The 12,500-nt window shown below is 39.5% G+C and overlaps 2 protein-coding genes across 5 annotated transcripts in view; one reads left to right on the top strand and one right to left on the bottom strand.

Annotated features, from left to right (window-relative positions):
• ankra2 (ankyrin repeat, family A (RFXANK-like), 2) overlaps positions 1-791 on the top strand; it is a 12,284-nt gene extending 11,493 nt beyond the window's left edge. The window contains exon 8 of one of the 2 annotated variants that reach the window (XM_061966530.2): positions 383-791. In XM_061966530.2, coding sequence (XP_061822514.1) covers positions 383-531 — 149 coding nt within the window. In that variant the 3' untranslated portion in view covers positions 532-791. Of the gene's footprint in view, positions 1-374 lie in introns of both variants that reach the window. The other variant, XM_061966531.2, reaches the window with a different exon arrangement.
• Positions 792-802: 11 nt separating this feature from the next.
• btf3 (basic transcription factor 3) overlaps positions 803-12,500 on the bottom strand; it is an 11,727-nt gene continuing 29 nt past the window's right edge. The window contains exons 1-6 of one of the 3 annotated variants that reach the window (XM_061966533.1): positions 12,384-12,500; positions 11,806-11,874; positions 3,077-3,190; positions 2,818-3,019; positions 1,192-1,248; positions 803-1,072 (exon numbers count right to left, since the gene is read on the bottom strand). The exon at positions 12,384-12,500 is cut by the window's right edge and continues 29 nt beyond it. In XM_061966533.1, coding sequence (XP_061822517.1) covers positions 1,026-1,072; positions 1,192-1,248; positions 2,818-3,019; positions 3,077-3,190; positions 11,806-11,874 — 489 coding nt within the window. In that variant the 5' untranslated portion in view covers positions 12,384-12,500 and the 3' untranslated portion in view covers positions 803-1,025. The remainder of the gene's footprint in view (positions 1,073-1,191; positions 1,249-2,817; positions 3,020-3,076; positions 3,191-11,805; positions 11,875-12,383) is intronic. The other 2 variants (XM_061966535.1, XM_061966534.2) reach the window with 2 other exon arrangements.

The following is a 12,500-nucleotide window of genomic DNA, read 5'->3' as shown; positions in this document are numbered from 1 at the left end:
TTCACTTGCTAACTTTTTTGGCTAATTTTGCATGTGTATGCTTTATAGTCATATGACGTGGTGCTTAATACATGCTAACTGTTAGCATTTTAGTTCAGCAGCCACATGCAATTTCTCCCAAAATAAAATGCATATTAAACTTTTATGTAGTGTTGTAATCCAGGATGTTTAATTTGTCTTCAGAGTGTGTTGCGAGCCAATAACTTAGGTCTTCAGAAAATAGTCTGTCCCGGTGTCAAGCTGCGTCCAGCCGTACACATTTATGTGTGCTCCAGGAGAAATTGACTCATGCTGGCTGTGTTTTACAACAGTAATGCAAGTGTGGAAAAAAAGCTGGTGCATTGCTGCTAATGCTAACTAGTGTGTGTGTTTAGTTCAACAGGTGATGGAAGGACATCTGCTGAGATTGCTGATGGCCATCAGGGAGTGACACTGGTGCTGGTAGAGAAGTTTGCATGCACTTTTAATCTTCATTTAAAACAAGTTTATATTTATTGTTGCTTTAAAAAGGTAAGAATTATGTTTGACTGAAGGACAGCACTTTCTTCTAGTACCTTTTAATTTATCACTTAAATTAAGACTGTGTGTGTTGCATGTTGTCCACCGTGTAGTATTTAATTTACATACTTAGTCAGCAGACATGACATCTGTAAAGCTGTTTTCTGTGGAGTTTGATGAGAAATTGTTGTAAAACATGACATTTGACCAACAGCCAGCCTGATGCTCGCTCGCTGCAGTTAAGTAGCAAGATGTGCATTGAATGTTCATTAAATAAAAATGTTTCAAGACTAGCACTCGGTGATTGACAGTAGCTAACACTTTAATTGCAGACATGACAGTTTGAAGGAGGCCACAGAAAAAGTGTGAGCGTCCAGTAAGACGAGCACGCAGACATTAAAAGACATTGACAATCATTCAGCATATTGGACCACCAGGAACATTAATGAAGACATCGTGTCCTCTTGAAAAGGTAAAGACCCGACATAGCCACCCCAAGTTGTGATGCTCCACAGTTCCTCCTTTTGCTAGTTGGCTTCACCCTTGGAGGCCTCATCAAAGTTCTCCACCAGATCTGAAAGGACAAGGAGAAGAAGCTTGTTCACTTGCGCCACCTGCAGGACACTTATGGCTCATGCAGTGTGAAGACCAAGTCCTGATGTTCTTGTTGATCAGGAACACTTAAGTTCTCACCTGGAACTTCATCATCTTCTTCTTCTATTGCAGCAACCGGTGCTTTTCCATCTGTGGCTGGAAAAAAACACATTTTTTTAGACTTTGGATATGGATACATTTAGTTCATATTTTAATTTGAATAATTATTATTTTTTTTTTTACTTAAAGTAATTCAAGGATTTCTACATTCAAATATTTACATTCCAGAATGTGTCAAACTGAAAAAGTTCAATGATCCGTCAGCGACTATCTAAGCTGCAACTGTCGACTTGACCAAGTTTCAGCAGATGAAGGCCATGGTAGGAAAAAACCCTAATAATGACCACTGGCAGCATCAGAACGGTTAATGGTACCCTTTTAAGTTAAAATAAAGGAAAAACAGTGATTAGTAGCTGCACCTACACGCTGACATCTTTATTATATTTCCTTATCTGCACTTTTATAAACACTGATCAACCAAGATGATCAATTGTGTTATTGAACCTACTCTCTTAGGACAAAGTGACCCGAACCAGAACCCGAGACAGGTGTTTTCCCGTGCGTTCAGGGACCAATATAAATAGTTTTTGTTAAGCAATTATTTAAATCAATATAAACATACTACATACAGTACAAAGCAATATTTAAAAGAATAAAAGCTTAAATCAGAGAAAACACCAAGACTAAAACACTCAGTTAAGCATAAACACGACACACAAAATACTTTTTTTCTAACTGTATTTTAGTCAAAATATATATTTTGTAAAAAAGATTTGAGTGTGTATATAAATACTTTTAGACATGCCTGCATGATTTCAGTTTGCACTGATATTTATTACTGAGATCATCTCACACGTATTAGTCAAGTAAGTTTTCTATCGTCCAATGTGGATTACCTCACATCAAATGTTCCACCTTGCAATGTTTTAGAGGGAGAATATTACACATTTTGTTTTTGCCATGTAAAAGACTTTTTTTTTTTAATCTTACAAAAAAGGCATAAAACAGAATACTAAAAACTTATAATTGACAGCTTTGAAGTTGATCTAAAGATTTAATTGTTGAAAGTGAAAAAAAATGTTTTGAATTTTTCACATTTAGGAGTGGAGTTCTTTAAGGATCACCACTTATTTTAGTGAGATTTTTTTTTTTTAAACTCATAGCTCCAAAAATAATGATTTTTTAAATTTTATTTACCCATTTAAGGCTCCAATTACTTCACTATCACAACATTACACTTTGAATTTTTTAGAGGAAAACAATGCCTATTTTGTGGTTGTGCCGTACAAAACAAGCGCATTAAAACATAAAAAAAAGTATGTTACCACAGATGTTGATCTAAAGATTTACATTAAGCATTGAAAAAATAAATAAGTCTGTTCCCCGGGAACAAAATTGAGGGGAAAAACATCCTTTTTATATATTATATAATTTAATCAGGTTTTGAAATTGAAAAATATTCAAATGATTTGACCTTCAGTGGAAAAAGTTAGGACAGCCGTGACAGACTATAGGTGCAATAAAATAAATAAAAGAGCGTAGTGAAATGAAATTTTGACTCATAATTCCAAGCATGTTTACTTTGACTTTTGATCATTTAGCAAAGACTTGCTAAATGGAGAGCAGTATGGGCCGTACACGACTAATATGTGAAGTCACACCCACCTTGTTTGGGCAAAGCCTCGGCGAGTCTCCTGAGGCTGGTCAGACTGTCGGCTCCCAGCTGGTTGAGGATGCCAGGCAGCATCTCGGTCAGCTGCTTGGTCTCTGCGTGTCCCGTGATGGTGAAGGTGTTGGCGGCCAGAGAGGCCTGCACTTTGGGGTTGTTGAAGTGGATGACCGTGCCTTGGTTGGTGAACATGTTCACCTGCACACAGGTGCCACGTTAGCGCGGGAAGCCAGGCGGTCCAAAGTGGGGACGTACCTCCTCGATGCCCGAGATGTTGTTCACTCCCAGTTTCTTCAAGGAGAATTGCAGCTTCTTGTCGTCGGCCGTCGCCGTCCTGTGGACCACCTTCTTCTTTCGCCGGGCGCTGCCCTGGAACACAACGCCACAAACTCTTCAGGACTGACAGTGGCTACACACACACACACGGACATCTGCTTCTATGTGGAACAAGACACTCTCCATCAGGTCACATTGACAAACTGACAGGACTTTGTGGTTAACGGTCGTCATGGAAACATCTAGTGTTAGTGTCAAGTCAGCTGATTAGGCCGAGGGGCGGGGCTACACCTTAGACTGGTCATCAGCCAATCACACTCATAATTACACATGTGGACAGTTTAGTCTCCAATCAACATAACATGATAAAGTTACACTTTCATCAGAGTGGGTGTCTGTAGGACAGGTTTCCAACATTTATTTGAGTTGTTTACCATGTAAGCACAAATAAAAACTGTTCTCCAGTTGCCAAGCACAATTTTGCACAAAAATGTATGCCAAAGTGATGAAGATCATAGTCTCACAATGTAGTCAAGTCACTTAGTTGGTGCTGACCAGAAGCATACGTGTGTGATAGTCCATTACATCGTCCTTAATGGGAATTAAAAAGTGCCTGCATGCAAATGATCTTTTATCTGAGTTTAATACCTTTTGTATTATTTGCACGGCTATTTTATTTATTTTACGTAGAAAGAATATTTTTCTATTTTTCTGTGCTACTTAAACAGTTTATTTTATGTGCTGTTTATACCCATCTTGTTTACACTACAGTTGTCATTCACTTCAATTTCACTGAATCTCACTCAAAAATGAATATCTTTATATGTATACTTTCACCGCAAAGTATAGCGATATATATCGAATATCAAGTTTAAGTAAAAATATATCGAGCCCTACAATACAGTACAGGACTTAAAATCTCACAATTGTCTACATAGACAAAATAATTAGCATTTGACAATGATCGTCTTGAATAGTTAACAAGTTTTTAAACACTAATGTAATCACTATATAAAATAATGATGCAGGTAACCCTTTTGAATGCAATAAACATGTTTTCATTAGGGTTGTAATTGGAAGGTCAATAACTTACCGTAAGTCCCAGACTAAAAGCCGCTACTTTTCCCTACGGTTTGAACCCTACGGCTTATAAAACAGTGCAGCTAATACATTTATTTTTCCCCCCCCACTGACGGCCATAACACAAATAATGACCGTATTTTCCGCACTATAAGGCGCACCTAAAAACCTCAAATTTTCTCAAAAGCTGAAAGTGCGCCTTATAATCCGGTGCGCCTAACTTTATGTAAAGACCCAAAAATGGCTCCTATTAAGAGACACACTTACGACATAGAGTTTAAACTCAAGGCGATCAGTCACGCAGTAGAACACGGGAATAGAGCAGCAGCAGAACACGAGAATAGAGCAGCAGCAGAACACGGGAATAGAGCAGCAGCAGAATACGGGAATAGAGCAGCAGTAGAACACGGGAATAGAACAGCAGCAGAACACGGGAATAGAGCAGCAGTAGAACACGGGAATAGAGCAGCAGTAGAACACGGGAATAGGGCAGCAGTGAGAGAATTTAACCGCCTCTTGGTGCTTTCGGTTTATGAAAAGACGTAACGTTGAGTTATTGATATATTGTTGTTGCTCTGCACTATTTGGAGTGTTACTATATTGTGATTGCACTAACCGTAACAGTATCACTGTTTTTTTTACGTGTTTATTGAATGGAGGAAAAGTTCCCCTCCACTATGTGGTATAAATGTTGTTGTTGTTAAAAGATAAACAAAACACCACGTCACTGACTTCACCTCAGGGAAAATAATAAAACAGCTGTTTATTCATTTTGGGAGTGAACGGAGTTGTCAGAACGCTGGTTTGTAATCTATTAATAAAGTTTGACTGACCTATCTGACTGTTTTGTTGACATTCCCTTTAGCACAGCTCCATCTCATGGATGCATAACGTAACACCAGCCTCTACTGTAGCGTCTATTCTATGCGCCTTATAATGCGGTGCGCCTTATATATGAACAACGTTTTAAAATAGGCCATTCATTGAAGGTGCGCCTTATAATCCGGTGCGCCTTATAGTGCGGAAAATACGGTACAGTAAAAAAAAAAAACATGGATGAGTTCGCTCACTGCAGTGCCCTTCTGTTTAGTGCTTTAAGCCCAAATTACAAGTGTTGTTAGGGCTGGGCGATATATCGATATATGCGATATATCGCGGGTTTGTCTCTGTGCGATATAGAAAATGAATATATCGTGATATCGAGTATACGTTCTCACGCAGTTGCTTTTAGCTGCGGGCTCGCCTCGCTCTTTCCTGTCTTTTCTTCTCACAGACAGACAAGCGCACCTTCTTAAATACGTCACATACGTGTACACCCTCCCCGAGCAGAGAGGTAGCAGCATGGCTAACGTTAGCTGTGATGCTAGTGGTAATACAAGAGAAAGAAGGTGCGAATCTGGTAACAAATGAAGGAATAATGAATTCCTAAGAAAAACAGCAGGGGGTCCATCGTCTGGCGGTGGTTTGGCTTCAAGTGGGAATATGTGGAACAGACAACCGTAATTTGTCAAGTGTGGGGCAAAAGCGTTGCTATAAAAAGTAGCATTACTGCTGTAACAAACAGTTCAGGGTGTCCCAAGTTACCGGAGTGTGTTAGGTAAGGAGGAGGAGTTTTGTCCCTCCAGAGTTGTTGCCGTAGGGCTGTGACGTCGGGTGTGTGTGGTTGTGGAAGGAGGTGTGTGATGTTGACATTAAAGAAGTGGTGGCTACCGAACCTGCTCTAATGTCTCCCATTTATTATTTTATTAGATAAGTACACTGTATAGGCGAACCCAGGACACTCGGCTACACTGCTAATATGTAGCATCATTTGAAAAGTCACCCGCTAGACAAGGAAGAGTGCTTACTCCGCACGTCAACATCTCCGTTTGGTGCCACACGTCCACACCATCACAATGCCGAGGCAAACATTTCCAGATCAACACCGTATGAAAAAAATAGTGATTTTTTAGTTGTGATTTTCTTCTCTACATGAAAGTTTAAAAGTAGCATATATTAATGCATAATGAAGAAGAATGTTTTAATGTAGACACATAGAATCATCATACTGCTGTGATTATATGCATCAAGTGTTCATTCAAGGCTAAGGCAAAATATCGAGATATATATCGTGTATCGCGATATGACCTTAAAATATCGTGATATTAAAAAAAGGCAATATCGGCCAGCCCTAAGTGTTCCGTCTTCTAGCCGTCCATAGCGTTTCTACTCATATGGATTCTTCACTCATCACTCCAAGCAATGTTTGTAAGTTTTACAACTAAAACAATTTATACTTACTAAAATGTCCCAGGTATGATGCCTGTAGGAGTGTTTCCATGCATATATATACATGTTATCGCAAAGCTGGCGTCGTTAGCATTAGCTAATATGCTGCCACGTTCACGGATGTCTGTGTTAGTGTTAACTTACAATGGCATTATTTTATATTCTTTCAGTTTCACTAATTCACCGTGGAGTTATTGAGTCTGTTTAGCTGATTGGAGCACTAGCTTGCGCAGCTAGTGGTTCCATGACAATCAATCAATCAATCAATCAATGTTTATTTATATAGCCCTAAATCACAAGTGTCTCAAAGGGCTGCACAAGCCACAACGACATCCTCGGTATAGCCCACATAAGGGCAAGGAAAAACTCACCCCAGTGGGACGTCGATGTGAATGACTATGAGAAACCTTGGAGAGGACCGCATATGTGGGTAACCCCCCCCCTCTAGGGAGACCGAATGCAATGGATGTCGAGTGGGTCTAACATAATATTGTGAGAGTCCAGTCCATAGTGGATCCAGCATAACAGTAAGAGTCCAGTCCACAGTGGGGTCAGCAGGAAACCATCCCGAGCGGAGACGGGTCAGCAGCGCAATGACTTCTGTTTTGTTTGATCAGCCGTTTTACTGCCGTGTTACAGACACCGTTTGGAAACAATTAAAAAGGTATGTAAATAAACATTTATAAATTATTTGTTTACCGGTATACATAACTCATTTTGCAACGTATACATGTACTGCTCATAGTCCGGTGCGGCTTTTATGGATATACGCTTTCCTTTTCAAATTAAGTGGGTGCGGCTTATATACTGTTTTTCTCTTGCGCTGATGTGGGCTTTGAGTCGAGGAAGTCCTTGTGGCTTGTGCAGCCCTTTGAGACATTTGCAATTAAGGGCTATATATTTAAACTTTGATTGAATGACTGGTGCGCTCTATAATCCACAAAACATGGTAATTATCCTAAATATGTAAACAAACTTAAGTTAATTCTCAATCCCTGTTACCAAAAATTGTACTTTAATAAATATTAAGCATCTTGAAGAGCATCTTTCCCCCAGTTGGAAAAACTGGGCGGGGTGGTTTGTTTTGTTGTCTTTTTTGTTGCAATGTTGCTCATTCAGTTTGATGAGGAAATATTCCCACTCGGGAACATTTGGCTTTAAAATCATTTTGGTGTTACAAAGCAATGCTTCTCACGAGCCAGTCGCAACTAGCGAGGCGATGTCCGTGTATATTCTGCAAAGATTGTGGACGACTGAAAAGAGGGTTCACTCTGTTCATTTAATTCTACTGTCAAATAAATGTGCTCAGGTGCTGAGAGTGATGTATTATCCATTTTGAAAGCAAGAGACGAAGAACAAAGCACTTCATCGTTCAATTAATTGACTTATCGATTATCAGCCCGGTCCTACAATTGTATGGAATTTCTTTAAGGCCTCTGGACATCGTACTTGTTAATGCCATTTAAATATATATTATAAGTTATATAACATATATATATGTTGTACTCAATATAACATAAATCCATAAACGTGGATGCATATGCAAAAGTGAATTATATTTATCTGTACAGTAATCTGTTTATTTATATCTGCACCTTATTGCTCTTTTATCCTGCACTACCATGAGCTAATGCAACGAAATGTCGTTCTTATCTGTACTGTAAAGTTCAAATTTGAATGACAATAAAAGGAAGTCTGTCTCTAAAGCCTTAATTTGTGCTAACCCCATTTAATGACTTTTAATGCTTTTTCATGACCCGCAGGAGTGTTTGTGTTGAGCATAATGTTTTATATACAATCATCTGTCTAAAACAATGTATCCAGTCCCGTGTTGACAGAATTAAAAACTAAAAAAGTATCTGTTACTAGGAGTGTAACGGTATTTGTATTGAACCGTTTCGGTGGTTTCGGTTCGGTTCGGAGGTGTACCGAATGAGTTTCCACACGGACATATTAAAGGGGAACATTATCACCAGACCTATGTAAGCGTCAATATATACCTTGATGTTGCAGAAAAAAGACCATATATTTTTTAACCGATTTCCGAACTCTAAATGGGTGAATTTTGGCGAATTAAACGCCTTTCTATTATTCGCTCTCGAAGCGATATCGAGAAGCAATCTGCCATTTTCTCACTTTAGTCGGTGTGTTGTCGGAGGGTGTAACAACACGAACAGGGACGGATTCAAGTTGCACCAGTGGCCCAAAGATGCGAAAGTGACAAGAAATTGGACGAAATTTGTTCAAAATACGAGGCTGTGGGGAAAGCCGACGAAATGGTCAGTCGTTTGTTCCGCACACTTTACCGACGAAAGCTATGCTACGACAGAGATGGCAAGAATGTGTGGATATCCTGCGACACTCAAAGCAGATGCTGACATCAACTCCAAAACTGGACAGATCAGCTTTCAGGAAAAGAGAGCGGATGAGGGTATGTCTACAGAATATATTAATTGATGAAAACATTATTCATTACTTGCGGTTTTACGTCAATTATTATACATAAACTGTGTTTACCAATAATTTAGCTTAAAAACATTTATTTTTTTCAAATCATTCGAGTATATTCGGGTAGTCTTGTGTAATGCAGTATTTTGTGTCTATTTAGGTATGGTTAACCTGAGTGCTGAAATCGTGGAAAAATATATGTTCTTAGCGCGCCTGAAATGGGCTGTCTGCACTCTCAAAGTGCATGTTGTTGCCAAATGTATTTCATATGCTGTAAACCTAGTTCATAGTTGTTAGTTTCCTTTAATGCCAAACAAACACATACCAATCGTTGGTTAGAAGGCGATCGCCGAATTCGTCCTCGCTTTCTCCCGTGTCGCTGGCTGTCGTGTCGTTTTCGTCGGTTTCGCTTGCATACGGTTCAAACCGATATGGCTCAATAGCTTCAGTTTCTTCTTCAATTTCGTTTTCGCTACCTGCCTCCACACTACAACCATCCGTTTCAATACATTCGTAATCTGTTGAATCGCTTAAGCCGCTGAAATCCGAGTCTGAATCCGAGCTAATGTCGCTATAGCTTGCTGTTCTATGCGCCATGTTTGTTTGTATTGGCATCACTATGTGACGTCACAGGAAAATGGACGGGTGTTTATAACGATGGTTAAAATCAGGCACTTTGAAGCTTTTTTTAGGGATATTGCGTGATGGGTAAAATTTTGAAAAAAACTTCGAAAAATAAAATAAGCCACTGGGAACTGATTTTTAATGGTTTTAACCCTTCTGAAATTGTGATAATGTTCCCCTTTAAGTAGCGTAACGCACGTTGTGTAAACAATGCACACCGAGGCAGACAGCGACCGGGCTACGATAGACTAACCATACGTCCTCTTTTCACCGGACATGTCCTCTTTTGTTGTCAGGGCGGAGTTTCTTAAATGCCTCAAATGTCCGGCATTTTGAGTTAGGGTTGCGTGTATTTTCAATGTACGTTCAGGGTTAAGAAGGTTAAAACAAAACAAATTGTGCGTGCAACAGCATTCATGAGGGAGGGGCAGAGACAGAGAGAGTTGTGATAAACGTGCATGCGTCGCCAGGCTCTGCTTTTTATCCATAGATTTATCAGATTAAATTTTTTTAGGGCACGTCCAACCGGTAGGAGGCCACGGGGAAGACCCAGGACACGTTGGGAAGACTATGGCTCCCGGCTGGCCTGGGAACGCCTCGGGATCCCCCGGGAGGAGCTGGACGAAGTGGCTGGGGAGAGGAAAGTCTGGGCTCCCCATGCTTAAGCTGCTGCCCCCGCGACCCGACCTCGGATAAGCGGAAGAAGATGGATGGATTTATCAGATTAAATTTTTTATTATCTATAGCAGGGGTGTCAAAAGTGTGCCCCGGAGGCCAATTGCGGCCCACAGCTAATGTTTTAAAGGCCCACGGCACATTCTAAAAATACTATTAAAATAAACAAAAACATAACAAAAGTGAAATAAAAAAGCTTAAAGGTGAAATGTAATTTAGAAAAAGTTGCAATGTTGACTAATAAAACGAAGCTCTTTTTTTTCTTTCAAACTGTCATTGCTCAAAACATAATATTGAATCAAAATTAGGGATGTCGATAAATGCTTTAAAATGTAATATCGCAAATTATCGGTATCGGTTTCTTAATTATCGGTATCGGTTTCTAAAAGTAAAATGTATGACACTTTAAAACGCCGCCGTGTACACGTAGGGAGAGGTACAGAGTGCCAATAAACCTTAAAGGCATTTCCTTTGCGTGCGTGCCATCCAAGTCACATAATATCTACCGGCTGTTCTCATCACGAATTAATGCAACGCATACTTGGTCAACAGCCATACAGGTCAAACTGAGGGTGGCCGTATAAACAACTTTAACACTGTTACAAATATGCGCCACACTGTGAACCCACACCAAACAAGAATGACAAACACATTTCCGGAGAACATCCGTAACCGTAACACAACAGAACAAATACCCAGAATCCCTTGCAGTACTAACTCTTCCAGGACGCTACAATATAAACCCCCCTGCTATCCCCTACCCCCACGTTGCCCACCTCAACCTCCTCATAGTCTCTCTCGGGGAGAGCGTGTCCCAAATTCCAAGCTGCTGTTTGGATAGATAGATAAATAGTACTTTATTGATTCCTTCAGGAGAGTTCCCTCAGGAAAATTACAATTCCAGCAGCAGTGTACAGAATTGAGATCGAATTTAAAAAGTAAATAATGGGGGTATAACTGGAAACAAAATAGAAAAATATTACAATAAGAATAAAAATAAAAAGCAACAATGAGAATAAAAATATAACAGTAAAATAAAAATATAACAAGAGAAACTAGGCAGTAGTGACCATGTTATGAAAAAGTATTGCACTGTTATTGTTTTGAGGCATGTTAAAAAAACAATGCACTTTGTGACTTCAATAATAAATATGGCAGTGCCATGTTGGCATTTTTCCCCATAACTTGAGTTGATTTATTTTGGAAAACCTTGTTACATTGTTTAATGCATCCAGCAGGGCATCACAACAAAATTAGGCATAATAATGTGTTAATTCCACAACTGTATATATCGGTATCGGTTGATATCGGTAATTAAGAGTTGGACAACATCGGAAATCGGTAAAAAAGCCATTATCGGACATCTCTAATCGAAATCAATGTTTTTATGAATTATTGACCTATCCAAGGTTCCGATTACTTCCCATCAAATATTCCACTGAGAAAAATATTTTTGGTGGAAGATTTTGCAAATTTGGTAAATAACCCAAAATTTTATATTTTATTGTTTTCTCACTGTACCGAAAATGAACCGAACCGTGACCTCTAAACCGAGATACGTACCGTTACACCCCTATCTGTTACACTTTGAAAAAATTAGCATCTTGTCTTACCTTTCCACCAATGCGGACTTGCGCCTGCAGTTTAGCTAACTTTTCTTGATTCATAATTGTTTCTTTCATCTGCAAACAAAAACATAGAGCATCAGGTTTAATAATCATTCATATACTTTAACAACCTGAAAGGATTTATTACAACTGCAGCAGCTTGCTTTAATATTTCCTCGTCTTTTCCCTTGCTTGCACAGGTGTACCTAATGTTGAGGCCAGTGTTTTATGACCATAACCACAAAAACAACTGATTCACAACAGCTAATTATACCACGTGATTTACCATGCTGCCATCTGTAAAATGTTAGTATGTGTACACATTGACTTGGTCTTCTAGAAGTCCTCCAAGTGGTATCAACACGTCAACAACATGCATGACAGCATTAAATAAAACACACTTATTAAGATGCTACAATGTAAAGTTATGTTAGCTTGGAAGCTAACCTAGCAGGCAGGGCGGAAACAACCAAATAGTTAATAGCACGCTAGCTAGCACGGGTGGATAAACCCGAGCAAGCTTAAGCGGGAAGCTTTAGGCGTGTTCGAGACATGTACAGGAAAGAAGAAAACTTTTATATTACCTCTTGTCGTCCGAGCAGGTGCGAGCAAGGCGGCCAAAAATGTATTTAAAGCTCCACACTGACCTGTATACTAACGGCAGACACATGCGAAGAGCAAGATGGAGGCCGGGGAGGAAA

This window comes from Nerophis lumbriciformis, linkage group LG11 (genome assembly GCF_033978685.3).
Source record: "Nerophis lumbriciformis linkage group LG11, RoL_Nlum_v2.1, whole genome shotgun sequence".
NCBI lineage: Eukaryota > Metazoa > Chordata > Actinopteri > Syngnathiformes > Syngnathidae > Nerophis > Nerophis lumbriciformis.
Note: the sequence above shows the minus strand (reverse complement) of the source record. Positions and strands in the feature narration are given on the sequence as shown.